Below are 20,000 nucleotides of genomic sequence, written 5' to 3'. Positions count from 1 at the left end.
ACTCCACTACCAGTTACTTTACAGATTACATGCTGCACCAGAGCCACAGTAGCACATTTTAAATTCATTTATTCTACGGTAAATGATTAAAACACTGGGTCAGCCATACACATGATAATTATGTGTATGTATGCTACTTTTAATTGTACTACGTGTATTTAACAGACACTTTTACTCCAGTATGAGTTGTGGGCCTTTTTAAGGGAAGTACCAGTGTAACTACAGGTCCCCGTCTGCTGTCAGCTCTGTCATTTCATTTGACTTTAAATGTAGACAACTGTCTTGCATAATATATAGAGCATATTTATAATGGTAGCCTAATGCAGCTACCAGCTAAATGTAAATGAGAAATCAGAAACACAGTTTTCAGTCTACTTATCTTTGTTCACAGTGCAGACCTACCACATCCAATATGGCGGACGTGATCATATTTTTTATTTTATTTTTTGTATTCAATAACATTAAATACATACAGACAAGTGCAAACTTCCGCTCACATCAAGAAAGAAAACACAACTTAACACAGTTAAGAGGTCTGCTAATTAAACTGAGTCAATTTTAAATATCTTAGTCTCATTGTTTTTGCCAATTTCTGTTTTTTGTTCACAAAAAACGTGTTAAATAAAATGGACGTGTTAACTACAACGGTCGACACAGTCATTGTGGCCTTTACACAGAGATACACTTTAGCCATGGTGGGACTGACCGCCGCCATGTTGGCGTCTTTGAAGACGTCTTGTTCCCGCCTAATCCGACATGGACAAAGAGGTGGAGCAGCCCGGTCAGTTAGTCAGGAACACCTAGCTGGATGCTACCAGGCTAGCTACGGCTAACGAGCTCTCCGTGTCCACACATAAAGAGATAATGTCCCCTCACATCACAACACGGACCTCCGACTGCAGGAGCACCGGACACAAACACCCGAACACTGCGTGTTAGCCACAAGATGGCGTCCAACAACTGACACTGAGCAGCTACTCACCACATCCTCCTGTCTGTCCTCCTGTCTGTCCACCTGTCTGTCCTCCTGTCTGTCCTCCTGTCTGTCCTCCTCCTGTCTGTCCTCCTGTCTGTCCACCTGTCTGTCCTCCTCCTGTCTGTCCTCCTGTCTGTCCTCCTGTCTGTCCACCTGTCTGTCCTCCTGTCTGTCCTCCTGTCTGTCCTCCTCCTGTCAATCCTCCTGTCTGTCCACCTGTCTGTCCTCCTGTCTGTCCTCCTGTTTGTCCTCCTCCTGTCTGTCCACCTGTCTGTCCTCCTGTCTGTCCTCCTGTTTGTCCTCCTCCTGTCTGTCCACCTGTCTGTCCTCCTGTCTGTCCTGTTTCCTCATCTCTTCTCATGAAGAACAGTAAGGTTTCATTTGTCCTCCATTAAGCTGTCAGCTAACACAGTTACAGGTCGTCACAGAGGTTCAGCTCGTCATGGCAGCTCAGAGAAGATAAATCCAGTTTGAGTCCCAGACACACCGGCCTCTGTTGGTCCAGTTAACACAGGAAGGACAAACCATGTTCTGACATCTGGATTAAAATCCTCCTACAGGTGAAGATCAGTGAGTACAACACCTGCAGGCAGCTCACAGACACCTGTCACTCAAAGAGGCCACGCCCCCTGCTCATCTTATCATCAAATAAATAAATAAACAGTAAATAACCAGCTGGTACCTGGAGAGGATCGTGTCTACTACAAACACTAAACTTGTTGAAGTGAAATCTCCCTTAAACTATACCGATGTGATGTCGATGCTTTTATTTTGGTGATAGATGAGCCCACTTCCTGTGTGGTCCGTGTTGCCTGATGGCAGCTTTGTGCTCCTTCCGGTCCCCGTCCTGCTGACTTTCTGCTGACGGAGCACAACCCCAACAATGCACCACTTACTGTGGACAGCTACACCTTCTCCACCGCCAGTAATCAATTTAAATTTATACTGATTACTAATATTATCAAGAGGTTTCAATAAAGACATTCATTCATTCATTCTTTCATTCATTCTTTCATTCATTCATATGTGAATGTTTAGTAAACCGCGTAATAATCTCTGCATCAGGACATAAACTCACCTGCAGATGAAGTTAAACAACTGCTGACATGAATGTTTGGAAACAAATCGACACACTGGATATATCTCCTTTACTTGTGCTTTTATTTTGAAGGAGTCAGTGTGACGCTGTCTGTGTTGACGTGCTGGTGGAGTGTTTACTGACCCCCAGTGGTCATAGTCAGGAACTGCAGCAACACACTTAATTCTCCAGTCTGCAGATCAGAACCAGAACCAGATCCAGACCAGTGATGTTCAGCCCAGAACTAGTGGTGAGAGGCACACGTGCTTCTGGAAAATACTTTCAAAATAAAAGACTTGAGTGAAGACACAGGAGTTCACTCCAGTCATGTTCACAGAACCAGAACTCATGGTGTTAGTTTGACACAATCATGGATAGATCCAACCGATGGCTCAGCGAACAGAACATTTCCCTCCAGAATCAACTTAAAAGTTACATAATGTTACTTTAAATCCAGGTTTGTTTACATCCTGTTTTCTTCTTCTTCTTCTTCTTCTTCTTCTTCTTCTTCCTCTTCAAACACTTGACAAGTCTCACACTCGGGTTTAAACATCTAAAAGTCTTTATTTGAATAGTGATACTTTAATACTACAATTCTAGCGAGGTATTTAGTAACTTTACTGGAATACATTCCTACAGTAACCCTCCCATCCATTATTATAATCAATGTAAAAGTACAAAAATATTATAGTTAAAAAAACCAAATCCACTCATCATCTCATCCCCTCCTGCTGATTAAAGTCAGGTGAAGTCTCGAGCTTCACAGTAAGATGATTCCAGTTCGTCTGCTGTGATCTCAGTCTGCAGAAGGTCCCAAACTGATCAGAAAATTATTGTTATTTACAACCTTTGAAGATGAAATCTTCTTCACTGTAGCTGCTAAGATAACTGTGTAGAGTAATATATGAACAAACATGTCAGAACACTCAGTTTTCCTCTTTCACACTGAGTTTTAAGATTTTCCTTAATTCTGATTTCTTTTTAAAAATCCACTTTTATTCTGAAGGAACGCCTGTCAGAGGAGAAGAGCCGTTTCCGGTTTCGTTTGTTGTTGTCTGTCCTGTTTCCGGTGTGGCTCAGCCGCAGCTGTTCATGGTTCCAAAATGACCAAACTCCAGCTTCTGAACGCGTACCTGACGGAGCGGCTGACGGTCGTGGTGAAGGAGATCCTGGACGTGGTGGAGGACACGGTGACCGAGTACCGGGAGGAGACCGCCCGGACCAAGCGGGAGAACGAGAGCCTGCGGAGGCAGCTGCGGGACATCCTGCTGCTGGAGGCCGAGACGGAGTGGCTGAGTAAGGGCCGAGCTACAGCTAGCTCCCAGGCGACCTGTGACAGCACAGCGTTCCAAACTTCATTTAGAAATATGTCAAGTTTAAACTAAGCACGCGCAACATCGCTGAATCCCGACTAAAAAACAGACTGTAAAGTAATTTCGTGTTGTCAAATAGTTTTTCTTCAATTCGGCACCTGTAAAATGTACCGGCTCGGTCCAAATGTCCTGACAAATGAGACTTTTCGGTGCCTTTTTCCATCTACTTCCTCTTTTGACACCGAGCATTAGCTAAGGTTCCGGAATAAAGTTAACTACTGGAATTGAGAAACGCTGATGTTTGGATGATCGAACTATATGCCGAATAACCAGCTGAAATGTTTTGTTATTGAATCTGAAAAATAGTTCATGTTTATACTCTCTGTGTGTTAACGTTTAATACTAGATTAAATTGACACATTATTGAATGCAGTCTGGCGGGATGATCTCTACTCTGCAGATCCTCAGTTTTGGGACTGTTGGCTAAATAAACTACTTTCTCCAAGTTTAATTCAAACAGTCAGCAGATTGTCAGTCATTCACTTTTTCATTAAAGTAAAATTCAGAACACTTTTAAATTGTTATTTGTGGTTTTTATTAACTAATGTGTGAATGGACCCAAAAAATATCACTTCTGAAATATGAAAAAAAAACAACAATCTCCACTGTGGCGTTCACCACTGAACTCCACTCACGTTGTGCTGAGCTGGTTTACGTCTGATGTGAATGTTGGTGTGACCGTAAATGAACGTCTGGATGTGAACATGCAGAGCGGAGCTGTGTAGAACAGAGTCAGTGATTAATATTAATATTTCTGTGTTGACTGTTGTGTTATTCTGTGTTGTTTCAGGGTCGACCAGGTCCCGTCTTGGTTTTGCGGCTCCCGAGCAGCCATCCTGTGACCTGGAGCCGAGGCCCCGCTCTGAGGAGCCGGACTCCACTCTGAACCAGCCCCGGCAGCCTCCAGCTAACACAGCCAAGCCAACGCACGAGCAGATCATTTCTGTGCAGCTGCTGTCGGTCCACGGTGACCCAGGGCCGGGGCTCCTGCCGGGGGACCAGAAGCCTGCTGAGTCCTGGGAGCCGACGCTGAAGCCCAACCTTCAGACGGAGGTGTTGGTGAAAGCTTCACCTCTTCCCTCTCACTCCACCCTGAGTCCTCCGTCTGCCTCAGCCCCTAAAGTCCATGTTGTAGTTCCTGCAGTCAGAGAGGAGCCCCGGGCCCCGGCCCCGGCCCCTGCCCCGGCCCCGGCCCCTGCCCCGGCCCCGGCCCCTCAGATCAAAACTGAACCTGAGGAATACAACGTGAGTGAACCTGAAGGCCACACGGACTCTCTGACGCACACGTCAGTCACACAGGAAGCGTTCAGGAACAGATCAGACGGAGGCAGGACGGTGGTGGTGCGCGCAGAGCGACGTGAAGTGCACGGAAACAGGAAGTCGTCTCAGGAAGATCCTCCAGTTGATGATGTCACTGCAGCCGGGTACTTCCCAGAACTGGTCCACCGCTGTCCGCGCTGTGGCGAGGCGTTCGGCCAGGCCAGCAGTCTCCGCCTCCACCTGGAGCAGAAGAGAAAAGCCTACGCCTGCGAGTGGTGCTGCAAATCCTTCGCACAGTCGGCGGACCTGCGGCGTCACCTGCGCACGCACACGGGCGAGCGGCCGCACCGCTGCACCTTCTGCTCCAAGAGCTTCAGCCAGAGAGGAAACCTGCGGCGACACCTCCGCATCCACACGGGCGAGCGTCCGTACAGCTGCCCACACTGCTGCCGCACCTTCAGCGACGGAGACACCATGAAGAAACACAAGCGCACACACTCAGGAGAGAAGGCGTACCGCTGCGTCCAGTGCTCCAAGACCTTCAGCAGCGCCAGCGGCCTGCAGATACACCTGAAGAAGGACATGTGCTACATGGCTAACGCCTGATTGGTCCACACAGAGACACATCACTCAGAATAAAGACTAATGAAAGGAAGTGAGCAGGACACAGATACATAAACATGTGTTTATTATGAGCGCCATCATGTGAACGTCTTTACTCACTAAACAGTCGAGCAGCTGTTGAAACATCGTCCACGCTCAAAACCTCACAGTCGGACTCACCGTGTCGTAAACACGTCGCTGCATCCCGACGTGTTCGGTCCGAGCTGGTCAGACGGCTCAGTCCAGAACGCAGCAACGCCTGAAATCGTTCTTGTGTTGTTTGGAGGGTCTTTCTGAGCGCGTTTCTGCCGTTGGTCTTTATAATCTGATCTGGACCGAGGTGGAAGAAGCTGATGAAGGTTCTCAGTCATTGCGGTTCTGGTAGTTCTAAGTGCTGTATTGTCGGCAGCTGGACTCGTTTCAGCTCTCATCCAAGCTCTGAACCAAAGATCTGCTACGGTGACAACTTGACACCAGCCTGCATTCAAAAATGTGGCAATTTAATGTAACATTTGATGTTGAAAGCATAAACCTTTGTAGATCTTATCTTGTCAGAGAATCCAGTCGGTAACCTCGGCTGAAGCTCGCTGTCAGAAAAGGAAGTCTGACGTTTCCTCTTTCAGTCCAGAGATGAAACGTCTTTATGAAACTGAAACGAGTCCAGTTGTCACCACAGAGCAGTCAGAAAGAGTTGAGAGAATTTTTAGATTCTTTACAAAGTAAAAATGTTCAAATTACAAACACCACATGGTAAAAACAATTTGCTGTGAAAACGTCGAGATGTTTAGTGTGTAAAGACGTTGTGATGTTACGACCGGCTGGCTGGTGATGCAGCTCCGTGACGCAGCTCCGTGACGCAGCTCTGTGATGCAGCTCCGTGGCGCAGCTCCGTGACGCAGCTCCGTCGCACAGCTCTGAGACGCAGCTCCGTGGCGCAGCTCCGTGACGCAGCTCTGTGGCACAGCTCCGTGACGCAGCTCCGTGGCGCAGCTCCGTGACGCAGCTCTGTGGCACAGCTCCGTGACGCAGCTCCGTCGCACAGCTCTGTGATGCAGCTCCGTGAAGCAGCTCTGTGACGCAGCTCCGTCGCACAGCTCTGAGACGCAGCTCCGTGACGCAGCTCCGTGACGCAGCTCTGTGGCACAGCTCCGTGACGCAGCTCCGTGACGCAGCTCCGTGACGCAGCTCCGTGGCGCAGCTCTGTGATGTGGCCTCAGTTTATTCTTGCAGTTAAAAAAATATATTTGACCTTTTTGAGGACGACCTTTATTGACTGTGACGAGCAGCCAATCAGTGACGAGGATTTTGTGAGAAATCACTCACGTCCCTGCTGAGCGTCTTTAATGCACCTTGTGTTTCCTGATCAGGACAGGATGCAGTTTATTGGCAGCTACACTGACTTGATCCACACCTTCATATTTATTGATCTATTTATTTTTATTCCAAAGTTTAGTTTCCAGGCAGATCTGTGGGGAGACGACAGCTGACAGAACTGACTGCTGCTTCTGAAGCGGATGTGGACTTTCACAGAGAAGGAAGTCAAATATTTGTCACTTTGCACCGAGCGTGAAATGAGGAAAAGTTCCCGAACTGGTTTTGATGATGAAAGTTTCTTCAGTTCTTGTTGGATTGAAAAGGATTCACAGCACAAATCTATCAGTGTGTCGTCAATAATACGTTAGTTACCAGAACATGTTACATCTTCTGAAACACAGTCGTCAATAAATTAACTCGTGCAGATGTGATGTTACATTTGTCTGAGTTGCCAGTTTATTAGAAACCCCCCCCCAGAGCTCCAGATTGACTGGTTCTACTGGTTCTACTGGTTGTCACACCCAAACATACATTTGACCTTAAAGGTGCAGCATGTTAGAACAGCTTCCACATCCTGCTGCAGACAAACAGCAGATATCTGTGCAACATCAAAACTGATGTTTGTTCACGTTGTGCTGATATTTTTGTTTTTAAACAGATTCTGACGTATAGCACCTTTTAAAGGTGTCGATTCCAGAGACTGGCTAGGCTGATGAAACACAGACACCAGGTGACACAAACGGAGTGATTCTATTGGCTGACAGGTGCCACCACATCTGTCTGCTCGTCTCTTCTGCTGTTTCCAGATGTGACCTGAAGCTTTCTGCTGTCCTAAAAATAGAATAATATATTATTTATTTTCTGTTAATCATCAGTGTTGAATTCAGTCTGATCTGGTTCTGGAATGATTCTGACTCGGTTGACAGGAAGCTGCTTCATGCCGCAGAGACGACAGACGGCAGATTTGTGAGATTTCACAGTAAACAAGAACAAACTGGTCGTCTGTCGGCGGATCAGCAGCGTCAGAGTGTCGAGTGTTCGTCTGTGATGATCAGTGTTTTGTATTGATGTGAAACATCTTGTTTTTTTTAGGCAAATAAATGTTGAGTGAAACCGTCGGACTTTAAAACCACACAAAGTCTCTTAGTTTCATGACAAAGATCAGATATTAAACTTATTGAGGTTTTTGTGTGTAATTATACAGTAAATGTGTTTTAAGTGACTGAAGCTTCGACGAGAAGTAAAAGTACTCAGTTACTTTCCCGGCTGCCTGCAGCTCTGCGGCCTCACACACTTCACAGTATTGATCGTTTACTTGTGGTTTGTATTGATCAGTTCACTTCCTGTTTCAGGAGGCGTTCACTGACCTTTGAGACGATGAACAGTGAGAATGTCTCATCGTTGTCAGGTGAAGCTTCATATTAGTGTTAATGAGAAACACATTATTGATGAGTTTAACAGTTTATATTGATTAAGACCATTAATCAATCAAACCTGACTGAAGCTGCAAAAATCTGAAATTTATAAATAACTTTATAAAATGAATCCATTAATAATTTAAATGAGAAAGTAAATAAATAAAGTGAATAAAAAGCAGAAATTCCAAATCGATCACTCTTTATTAATTAATTAATGATGACATTTATTTTTGGAGCATTTATTGGCATATTAGATTATTTATTGAGCCATTTATATCTTTCTTTCTTTTCTATTTTCTATCAATAATAACCAATAATAGAATGTATAACACTGACGGGGGTCATCAGACATGAAAGAAGAAATATATAAATGGCTCAAGACATAAATCTATTAATTTTCCATTTTATTTATTAATGGATTCATTTTAAATGATTTATCTAAGTATTTATTTCACATCAAGAACCTTTACTGTTTTGCTAAATATTCTGTAGTTTAACTTGTAACAGTCATTTCACAGTAAAGTGAAATCATGACTTTTACTTTAAAAGGTGACATGAACACTTCCTCCTGACACACACACACACACACACACACACACACACACACACACACACACACACACACAGTGATGAAACTGATCTCCAGTCAGCCTCTGTTGTCGTGCAGGTGCTGCTGCAGTTCTCTGCTCTACCTGTGGGGGGCAGCAGTGACTCGCTCACCTCAGGAGCGTCTCAGTGTGAGAACAGACTCAAAGTCACTGCAGGTCTGTGTTGCATTCCAAATTTATTGTTGCATCATCGTACATAAAACACCTGATAGAAACACCTGTAAAGCACGAGATCAGTGTAAACAACAGGTCGACGATATCGTATAGAAAGACACAGTCGTACATTCAGTCGTGCAGAAGAGAGGAAGAAGAACACTGTAAACAACGGACGTACCTGAAGGTCTCATCATGTCTCACCTCAACACTTTAAGTTAGAAAACAGGCAGAGTATAGAGATATAAAGAAGTATATCAACATATTGCATCATGCAACAGAGAGGAAGAACACTTGTATTAAAATCATCATCATCATCATCATCATCACCATGGCGACAGAAGGATGCAGGTTTTCACAGTCGTATTAAGAAGTGCAAGAGATCAGATCTGTCACAGGTGAACGAGTCTGACTGTTTCAGGGTGAAACGCGGCGGCTGTACAGTTTTTAATGGAAGCTGCTGATCAGATGTTCACTAAACCCCGCCCACCAAACAGTGATTGTCCAATCGTAGCTAAGCAACTGTAACCAGGCACAGCAGTGTGGAGGGAGGCTTCTACGCCTTAAAACAAAAAACTTTGTACGGAGAGTAAAGTTTAAAGGATGTTTTAAATAGAGGAGTCATGTGCTCTAATGTGATCGTTAGCATGTCCAGTTAGCATGTGCAGTTAGCATGTCCAGTTAGCATGTCCAGTTAGCTATCTCAGATAAAGTAATCCTTCAATATTCCCACATCGGGGAAATTTGCAAGATTATCTTATACCAACTGTAGTAAATGAGCGTGACTGCAGAGGCCGAGGAAAACAAGACTAAGTCAGTTAATGAGGTTACAGGTCCCTGCTGAAAAAACAGCAGAGACTGGCACCAAAACACAACACATGCTGGTCTTGCTAGTGACTGGTCACCATCAAGACCAGCATGCGTTGTGTTTTGGTGCTGGTTTTAGTGCTGGTCTATGCTGTTTTCTTCAGCAGGGGTAAGCCGAGCCAATGCTAACTGAGCTAGCGTTAAATCAGTTAAAGTGAAAAGTAATTTTGAAAATCAAGAAAGAAGTATCTCTGAAAGCTCAGCGGCTCAAAATCCTACTTTTTACCTGCAACCTGTTAGCTTTAGCTTTAGTCTGATAAACCTGTTAGCTTTAGCTTTAGTCTGATAAACCTGTTAGCTTTAGCCTCATCAGGAGCCTATTAGCATGACATCAAACAAGCAGCCACCAGGAGGAAATATCTTTAACAACGTTCACGTTTTAAAATGACTCAGTTGAAAACATGAAACAGTCGAGAGACCATTTTCTTTGAGGACATCATGGAGCTAATGTTAGCGTTACTAGCTAGCTAACGGCAGCTGGTGAATCTGCGAGTGCTGGTTGGTAAAGATGGTCGCTGGTGAGAAGAGGAACAAAATGGTGGACGTTCAGCCATGACAGCTTGTTCAAAATGGATCTTTATGGTGTTTAAGTTGAAATTATGTTCCTGGAACAACAATAATTACAGGTTACACCCACAGATTTAAATCAGAACCAGATGCAAAGACGGCGCCCATCAGAACCAATGAGAATCACTCGCCTAGAGCCAAGAAAAGGTTTCTGACTTCAGTGTTTACTTCCTCCAAAGAATCACTGCACAGATTCTTAAATCACTTTCCTCAGCTTGAGTGAAGTTTTACAAATTCAAACCTGCGTGAAGCAAAAACTCATCATACAAAGACTCATCATGGACTTTGTCTGCAGTTCTTGTCTCTTTTATAACGGAGGTCTGTTGGGAACATTTCGCTGTAATACTTTGATCGCAGCGCCGTCTCATCGATGTTCTCTTTAAATCTGTGGCTACACCTGGAAAAGGCAGAGTGATGTTTCTAGCGATGGCGTGCTTCATGATGATTGGATGTTGGACAATCAGATGTTGACAGAATAAACTGCAGTTCTGACGGGAACATGCACAAACAGGCGGCGTCAACACACCAAAACTGATTTTTTTCTTCCAGAGAGATCACACGACGTTTGATTTACAATCTGCAGTAGAGAAGAAACATGCACTTAAAGTCCGACTTCCTCCTCTGAGGCGTCGACTGAACCGCGGTCGCTCAGCCCCTCAGAGGTCGAGCGTGTCGGTCTGACCCTGATGTAGATGAACTTCATGCTGAGGGCAGGTGTGATGTTCAAAGTGTTGAAGGAGCCGACGAGCTTCTTCTTGTGGATGATCGATAATGAAGGCACACCACCGTGCTGCTCCAGCTCCACCCTGCTCTCCAACCGTCATGGTAGTTCTTATTATAATACACTTTCCCTTTCAATTACTGCGGCTTCCCGTGGTGAAGTTTCTGTCCCATAAAGTACCCAGAGGACCTCGTGTGATCCTCCACAGCCCCCGTCTGCATGCACCGATGATGCTGCTGCGGCAGGTTTAGTCGTGGCCGAGGGTTCGTGGCAGCTCATTGGACAGGATGTGCCACCGCTCCACCCTCATGCCTTTGTTCTTCAGGCAGTCCATCCAGTGACGGAGGGCGTCGCCCTGCGAGTGACAGCTCAGACAGACACCACCTGAACGAGCAACAAACAGGAAGTCAAACTGGGAAATCAAACCAAAAACTGACTTCAGGAAACAAATCATGTCGCTCGGGACTGTTTAATCTGTTCTTCTCAGATAAATCATCAGCGACAATATTAATATAATAATGTAATGATCTGTGGCGAGGCAGTGATCAGTGATACAGATGGTTAGAGTGATTAAAATGCATTAATAATCATAACAAATGTACACAAGCTTCCTCTGAGCAGCTTGCTGGCACTAACGAGCAGCTTGTGTTACATTCATTAATATTTACAGCTGAAACAACAGGACCATCCTGTCAAATATGTTCCGCTGATTTTTGATTATTTACTCAGACGTTCTCACTGGACCGTGAAACGTGAATCCTCAGATTCATCATGAAGCTCACTGAGGATCCGGACGAGCCGCCAGCGCCTCACCTATGAAGTCGTTGGAGCGTCCGAGGTCGTAGTCCCACACCGTCACCTCCAGAGTCTTGTTGGTGAGCTCCGACAGGGAGATCTCATAGAAGAACTCCTGCAGCCATCACACACACACACACACACACACACACACACACACACACACACACACGCATACACATACACACACACACGCATACACACACACACACACACACACACACACACACACACACACACACACACGCATACACACACACACACACACACACACACACACACACACAGGGATTTAAAGCAGCGTGAAGGTGTGTGAGCCGTTAAAACCTCCTGCCTGCACTGACCCGTGAATGCATCATGTCACTTATCCTGTGGTGTCTGAAGATCTCAGGTGAGGATGAAAGCATATTGAGCTATAATTCATTAACTACAAAGTTTGGATGACGTACTTTCAAAATGCTTCGTTCGCTCTCAATGCTGATGACACTGAAGATGACAAGCAACAACATAAACACTGAAATAATGTTTCAAACACTGTTGTTTGCCTGTTGGAGAAGCTAACATTGATGCTAGCCTTACATATCCTGGAGCATGTATTAATGGGTGATACCCTCTCTGGATTTATGCCTCTGAACACTGAACACTCGTCTTTTCTTGTAGATTAAGTGATTGACAGCTGATGATAGAAGAATGAAGTTTACTTAAGATAAGAAAGGAGGTCTGAGATCAGACGGGAAACAGACTTTGAAAATGAACTCAAGGCAGGACAAGAGGTGACGAACATTTCCTGTAATGAGGTCCCAGATGTGGAGCTCAGGGTCGGTGCTGGACGTGCCGGGGCACCTGGGAGATCTTACCTCGTTGAATTCAGGGTTGAGGGTCTTTTTTATCACTGCTGTTTTGTGTTTAGACTTCTTCTCTATGTCGGGCTTCAGATATCTGAGAGCAGATAAGAAGAGGACAAGGTGTTAGTTATTCCCGTCATATGTCACAGTGTATCAATCGATCAATCGATTAATCAGCGGTCAGAGGTGAAGCTCCACCGATCACAGCAGAGACTTACTGATACTTTAAAGAGAAGAGCTTGATCTTTGCATCGTGTATCGCTGTGAGCCTGATTAAAACCCATTAAGAGAAAACATGACGATGTGAAGTTACAGGAGCGGGAATGCCTCCATGTGCTTAATTAAAGGAGTGTTTGAGTGCCGGGAGCCGACGTCTGCTCTCTGCAGGCTGATGAAATCATGCAAATCATCATTAATGAAGCAGCAATTAATATTTAATCACACACACACTGTGAGCTCATTGTTTCACAGCAGGACAGGAGAGGCCTGAGATCCTCTCGTCATCTTCATCTTCATCAGTGGAGACAAACAGAACTGAACTGTCACCGGTTCTGATCTGTTTTTTTAACAGACGAGTAAAATAAAGATGCTGAAGTGGATCCATGTCTGATGCAGTGACGTCTCTACAGACTGCAGACGACAGGTGGGCTTTGTTCCGTCTGAGGCCCCAGGTACCCTGGGTTCTGTCTGTGAAGCTGAGCCCTCAGCTGTAACATTAGACTTGTTAATTCTGAATATTATTCTAGTTCAGTCTCTGACATCAGTGAGCCGCAACCTGGAAGTCTGGAACCTCAACAAGGGATTGAAAGAAATATCTTAGGAAGTTAGTTGATGACGTGATGTATTTTCAAGGTTCAGACTGATTCTTTTGAAGACACGAGGTTGTACAACAAAATAAAATAAATTCCTTCATGCTGCACAAATAACAGAACATATATGCAGTTATTCATTTACATAAACAGTCAGGGAGAATGTGAGCGGCAGCAACAAGATGATGATGATAGTGTGGTCGACATCTTCACATCAACAGTTCAACATCAGGTAAACACTGTCCAACAGGTTGGGTCTCTGGTTCCAGGATGTTAAGGTGGAGGCGGGTCTCTGTAAAGATGTTCCTGGATGTTGAGGTGGAGGCGGGTCTCTGTAAAGATGTTCCTGGATGTTTCACACCACATTTTCTTCTTACTACGTTTGATCGGACAGCAGCTTCGCTCCGCAGACTCACTGTTTCATCCAACCTGCATTTCAGAGGCATTTCTGAAGCAGCTGTGTGTATCAACGAGTCTCAGTGTGATCAGATCTTCCATGATGTTGAGGTGGAGGCGGGTCTCTGTAAAGATGTTCTGGATGTTGAGGTGGAGGCAGGTCTCTGTAAAGATGTTCCTGGATGTTAAGGTGGAGGCGGGTCTCTGTAAAGATGTTCTGGATGTTGAGGTGGAGGCGGGTCTCTGTAAAGATGTTCTGGATATTGAGGTGGAGGCGGGTCTCTGTGAAGATGTTCCTGGATGTTAAGGTGGAGGCGGGTCTCTGTAAAGATGTTCCTGGATGTTGAGGTGGAGGCGGGTCTCTGTAAAGATGTTCCTGGACGTTGAGGTGGAGGCTGGTCTCTGTAAAGATGTTCTGGATGTTAAGGTGGAGGCGGGTCTCTATAAAGATGTTCTGGATGTTGAGGTGGAGGCGGGTCTCTGTAAAGATGTTCTGGATGTTGAGGTGGAGGCGGGTCTCTGTAAAGATGTTCCTGGATGTTGAGGTGGAGGCGGGTCTCTGTAAAGATGTTCCTGGATGTTGAGGTGGAGGCGGGTCTCTGTAAAGATGTTCTGGATGTTAAGGTGGAGGCGGGTCTCTGTAAAGATGTTCTGGATGTTGAGGTGGAGGCGGGTCTCTGTAAAGATGTTCCTGGATGTTAAGGTGGAGGCGGGTCTCTGTAAAGATGTTCTGGATGTTTCACACCATATTTCCTTCGTACTACGTTTGATCTGACAGCAGCTTCGCTCCACAGACTCACTGTTTCATCCAACCTGAATTTCGGAGGCATTTCTGAAGCAGCTGTCTGTATCAACGAGTCTCAGTGTGATCAGATCTTCCAGGATGTTGAGGTGAAGGCGGGTCTCTGTAAAGATGTTCTGGATGTTGAGGTGGAGGCGGGTCTCTGTAAAGATGTTCCTGGATGTTGAGGTGGAGGCGGGGTCTCTGTAAAGATGTTACTGGATGTTGAGGTGGAGGCGGGTCTCTGTAAAGATGTTCTGGATGTTGAGGTGAAGGTGGGTCTCTCTAAAGATGTTCTGGATATTGAGGTGGAGGCGGGTCTCTGTAAAGATGTTCCTGGATGTTGAGGTGGAGGCGGGTCTCTGTAAAGATGTTCCTGGATGTTGAGGTGGAGGCGGGTCTCTGTAAAGATGTTCTGGATGTTGAGGTGAAGGTGGGTCTCTGTAAAGATGTTCTGGATATTGAGGTGGAGGCGGGTCTCTGTAAAGATGTTCCTGGATGTTGAGGTGGAGGCGGGTCTCTGTAAAGATGTTCCTGGACGTTGAGGTGGAGGCGGGTCTCTGTAAAGATGTTCTGGATGTTAAGGTGGAGGCGGGTCTCTATAAAGATGTTCTGGATGTTGAGGTGGAGGCGGGTCTCTGTAAAGATGTTCTGGATGTTGAGGTGGAGGCGGGTCTCTGTAAAGATGTTCCTGGATGTTGAGGTGGAGGCGGGTCTCTGTAAAGATGTTCCTGGATGTTGAGGTGGAGGCGGGTCTCTGTAAAGATGTTCTGGATGTTAAGGTGGAGGCGGGTCTCTGTAAAGATGTTCCTGGATGTTAAGGTGGAGGCGGGTCTCTGTAAAGATGTTCTGGATGTTTCACACCATATTTCCTTCTTACTACGTTTGATCTGACAGCAGCTTCGCTCCACAGACTCACTGTTTCATCCAACCTGCATTTCGGAGGCATTTCTGAAGCAGCTGTCTGTATCAACGAGTCTCAGTGTGATCAGATCTTCCAGGATGTTGAGGTGGAGGCGGGTCTATGTAAAGATGTTCCTGGATGTTGAGGTGGAGGCGGGTCTCTGTAAAGATGTTACTGGATGTTGAGGTGGAGGCGGGTCTCTGTAAAGATGTTCTGGATGTTGAGGTGAAGGTGGGTCTCTGTAAAGATGTTCTGGATATTGAGGTGGAGGCGGGTCTCTGTAAAGATGTTCCTGGATGTTGAGGTGGAGGTGGGTCTCTGTAAAGATGTTCCTGGATGTTGAGGTGGAGGCGGGTCTCTGTAAAGATGTTCCTGGATGTTGAGGTGGATGCGGGTCTCTGTAAAGATGTTCCTGGATGTTAAGGTGGAGGCGGGTCTCTGTAAAGATGTTCTGGATGTTGAGGTGGAGGCGGGTCTCTGTAAAGATGTTCCTGGATGTTGAGGTGGAGGCGGGGTCTCTGTAAAGATGTTCCTGGATGTTAAGGTGGAGGCGGGTCTCTGTAAAGATGTTCTGGATGTTGAGGTGGAGGCGGGTCTCTGTAAAGATGTTCCTGGATGTTGAGGTGGAGGCGGGGTCTCTGTAAAGATGTTCTGGATGTTGAGGTGGAGGCGGGTCTCTGTAAAGATGTTCTGGATGTTGAGGTGGAGGCGGGTCTCTGTAAAGACGTTCTGGATGTTGAGGTGGAGGCGGGTCTCTGTAAAGATGTTCCTGGATGTTGAGGTGGAGGCGGGTCTCTGTAAAGATGTTCCTGGATGTTAAGGTGGAGGCGGGTCTCTGTAAAGATGTTCTGGATGTTTCACACCATATTTCCTTCTTACTACGTTTGATCTGACAGCAGCTTCGCTCCACAGACTCACTGTTTCATCCAACCTGCATTTCGGAGGCATTTCTGAAGCAGCTGTCTGTATCAACGAGTCTCAGTGTGATCAGATCTTCCAGGATGTTGAGGTGGAGGCGGGTCTATGTAAAGATGTTCCTGGATGTTGAGGTGGGGGCCGGTCTCTGTAAAGATGTTCCTGGATGTTGAGGTGGAGGCGGGTCTCTGTAAAGATGTTCCTGGACGTTGAGGTGGAGGCGGGTCTCTGTAAAGATGTTCTGGATGTTAAGGTGGAGGCGGGTCTCTGTAAAGATGTTCTGGATGTTGAGGTGGAGGCGGGTCTCTGTAAAGATGTTCTGGATGTTGAGGTGGAGGCGGGTCTCTGTAAAGATGTTCTGGATGTTAAGGTGGAGGCGGGTCTCTGTAAAGATGTTCTGGATGTTAAGGTGGAGGCGGGTCTCTGTAAAGATGTTCCTGGATGTTTCACACCACATTTTCTTCTTACTACGTTTGATCAGACAGCAGCTTCGCTCCACAGACTCACTGTTTCATCCAACCTGCATTTCGGAGGCATTTCTGAAGCAGCTGTCTGTATCAATGAGTCTCAGTGTGATCAGGGACTAATGTGACTTCAGATCTTCAGCTTTCACTGCATCTTTGAGAACTTGCTCCGCACCACAGACTGATTTGTTTTCATTAATAAGAAGTCAATAACAAAGCCAGACAGACTGATCAGAGAGGAACAGGTGATGACACCGACTGTCTGAGTTTTAAAAGGAAGATTCATCAGTTTAAAGTCGATATATTGGCTGAAAGCGAGCCGTGACGCAGCATGCTGATAGTGATTTTTAAAGCCATCAGTTGCCTTCTTATTTCTTGCTCAGACTCAGTTTGTATTCTGACCGCATGCGGCAGAAAACTCTCCTTCTCTTCAAAGCGAGAGTCCCTCGAGTGTCGGAGGAAACAAGAACAAAACAGAAAGCCTTAAATCCTCGACTCTGGCCCCGAGTGTTTCCTCCTGACAGAGCTCAGCTCCGCTTCCTTCTCCTCACTCATCATCCTCCTGCTGGAAAACAGATGGTGCTTCTTTATCAACAGTTGCATCATTGATTAGCAAAGTTAATAAGATGGCACGACTCCAGTGTTTGGACCTCATTAGAGCTGAAGTCCAGTTTTGTAGTCCTCAGCAGTCATTATCTGTTAACGTCACTGATAACGTACTTTCTACACAGACGTATATTTACACAGTGAATCTCTGCGGGCAGAACATGATCGTTAACTCAGTTTTATTTTCATTTCTCTGCTCATGTCTGTGTAATGTGTTGTAGGGCTGAAAATGACTGTGAATCTCTTTAAACTAAATCTACCCTGTTTATTAGAACGGCAGCTGATAATCAGACCGGATGTTTGAGCGAGTCGCTGCTGCGATTCTGCACTCTTCATTCAGTGTTGTCCACTGTGAGCTTGTTTCAGATTAGTGTCTAATTAAATCCGGTTTCACTCGTCAGATATAAGGAACATGACAGTGAGCTGTAAATAAAACCTTCAATAATGTGGCTCTGAGTTTGTTTTCATTCTGTGTGTTGACAGATATCAGACTTCAGTCCACATTATTTTGATAAATCAGCTACAGAGGAAATATAAACTGTTCATTTCTCGTCTGTGAGTCGCTGCTGATCATGAACACCTGTGTTGACCTGATGTGAGACAGTTTATATGTTTGTGTGTCCTGTATGATGGCTCACATTTTGACGTAGGGGTCAGAGAATCCGTTGACGTCCATGGCTGCCAGGTGGGCGCAACGCTTCACGCCCACACAGAGACCTCCGCTGCGACGCCCTTCACCTCCTCCTCCTCCTCCTCCTCCTCCTCCTCCTCCCTCCGCGTCTTGTTTGTCCAAACCGACTGGAGGCAGAAACTGCAGTGAGAGGAGGAGACGTCCTCTCTCCTCCAGACTGTGCAGCTGCTCGTTCTCCCACTGAGGACGAAATCACGAGTCAGATTAAAACGATCAGATTCAATTTGATCAGATTTCCTTCATTTATTCTCACAATTCATTTCAAAACACGAACAGAAAGAACGACAGAAACATGTTGCCGATGCTCAGGACGAATGATGGAAAACATGAAACAATAAAATGTTTTTCTCTTGATGTTTCGTGCTCATGTTTCTGCCTTTTGATTGGTTTCCTGCTGGTGTTGTTCAGTCTGGCAGCACATTAATGTCTCTGGTGTGTTCTCAGCTGCTTTTTTCTGCTTCAGGTTCTTCAATTTGAAAACATTCCAACATTTCACCTGCAGGGATCAGTGTCGCTCCCACAGGTGAGACATCAGACTGAGATTCACTCTGCAGGTGTCTGAACTCTCAGTCTCTCTGGATGTCTCTGTATTTGTTGTCCTCTCACTGTGAGCGAGGCTCCACTTTCAGCTCCATTACTTCAAAAACGTCGGCCGCTGAAATCAATTACACCAGTTTTTTCCCTTCGCAACAAAACCAACCGTCTGTTAATGTGTTGAAGCCTTTACACGACACACAGGTGCAGACAGCAGGTCATCAGTACTGAGGAGCGTTAAACTGAGTGATGAACACTTTGTGATCTGTAGCATCGTCTGTATCTGCAGTAAGACTGTGAACTGACATATTTTGCCCGATTTTAATAACTTTCAGATGTTTTCTTCTGTACTGATGGCGGTAAAACAGCGATATTCAATCTAAAACATGCTGTGAGCTCAAACATAGAGACTCAAAGACTCAGTGTGATGAAATGTGAAAGAAAAACAAGAGAAACAAAATGCACAGTGATCCAGAACTCCAGAACATCTGGAGGCTCATCAGATTCTGATCTGACCCGGAGCCGTTACAGGCGGGAGGAGAGAAATGGTGGTTTATTAACCCGACCCGAGTGATCCGGAGCAGACCTCCATCATTGGCTGGTTCTGTTCTGTAATGTTGACTGCTGACTGGAGCCGGAGGGGAAATGGATTTCACATTTAGAGAGGAGAGAGAGAACCAGAACCAGGACCAGAGTCTCTGCTGAGTGCTGGGTTCAGTCAGAGGCTGATGTTTGGGTCGACACTCACTCAGACGGTCGGTGTCGGTCTGATGTGGATGGCAGACGTGTTGTTCTCTTCGCGTTACGTTTACGTTCCTAACCCGGAGGGAGCGCCGGCGAACACATGAGATGCTTTTTATTGCTTTGATTAAACTTTCTGTGGTTTTGTTGGGAACATTTGGATAATATAAGTACACAACTCAACAACATACATAAGAAAGGTTGAGTCGTACTGCAGAAATCTGACATTATATCTTTAATGGTAAAGCTGTTTTCGGATAAAAACATAAATCAAGGTTTGTATTTACATGTAATTGATCCTGATCTCATCCTGATTCGAGCACTCAAACATTTTAAAGGAACATCACGTGCTACACCTGGTGACATTTTCAAAATAAAAGCACCAAAAAATACTTCAGTCTAGGAAAATATATGGTGGTGAATAACTTCTTCTTCTTCCACGTTTCTCTGACAGTCGACAGGATTTCAGTATTTTTGCTGTAAAGACTGGAGGACAGAATCAGAGAGCGGAGTGATTCATCATCCTGTGTCACCTGTACAGGTACACCTGACCATGACGGGATAATGAGGGTTTATTTCTG

The 20,000-nt window shown here is 45.6% G+C and overlaps 2 protein-coding genes across 3 annotated transcripts in view; one reads left to right on the top strand and one right to left on the bottom strand.

Moving 5' to 3' along the window:
- The first annotated feature begins 3,103 nt into the window (after window positions 1-3,103).
- LOC115577942 (protein glass-like) lies at window positions 3,104-7,733 on the top strand. Its single transcript, XM_030410799.1, has 2 exons — window positions 3,104-3,350; window positions 4,218-7,733. Exons 1-2 carry the CDS (start codon window positions 3,158-3,160, stop codon window positions 5,291-5,293), a joined length of 1,269 nt encoding a protein of 422 aa, XP_030266659.1. The 5' UTR covers window positions 3,104-3,157; the 3' UTR covers window positions 5,294-7,733.
- A 1,054-nt stretch (window positions 7,734-8,787) lies between these two features.
- Window positions 8,788-20,000, bottom strand: part of doc2a (double C2-like domains, alpha) — a 34,158-nt gene continuing 22,945 nt past the window's right edge. For both annotated transcript variants that reach the window (XM_030410806.1, XM_030410807.1), the window contains exons 7-10: window positions 18,092-18,324; window positions 12,591-12,672; window positions 11,752-11,848; window positions 8,788-11,322 (exon numbers count right to left, since the gene is read on the bottom strand). In XM_030410806.1, coding sequence (XP_030266666.1) covers window positions 11,186-11,322; window positions 11,752-11,848; window positions 12,591-12,672; window positions 18,092-18,324 — 549 coding nt within the window. In that variant the 3' untranslated portion in view covers window positions 8,788-11,185. The remainder of the gene's footprint in view (window positions 11,323-11,751; window positions 11,849-12,590; window positions 12,673-18,091; window positions 18,325-20,000) is intronic.

This window comes from Sparus aurata, unplaced genomic scaffold (assembly GCF_900880675.1).
Source record: "Sparus aurata unplaced genomic scaffold, fSpaAur1.1, whole genome shotgun sequence".
NCBI lineage: Eukaryota > Metazoa > Chordata > Actinopteri > Spariformes > Sparidae > Sparus > Sparus aurata.
The sequence above is the reverse complement of the archived record's forward strand: the minus strand, read 5'-3'. Positions and strand labels throughout refer to the sequence as shown.

What these genes read in the sequence shown, in the direction of transcription:
- LOC115577942 (XM_030410799.1), top strand. Translation starts at nt 3,158, where the DNA reads ATGACCAAACTCCAGCTTCTGAACGCGTACCTGACGGAGCGGCTGACG. An exon ending in GGCCGAGACGGAGTGGCTGA is followed by an intron (nt 3,351 to 4,217) that starts GTAAGGGCCGAG and finishes GTGTTGTTTCAG; the next exon opens with GGTCGACCAGGTCCCGTCTT.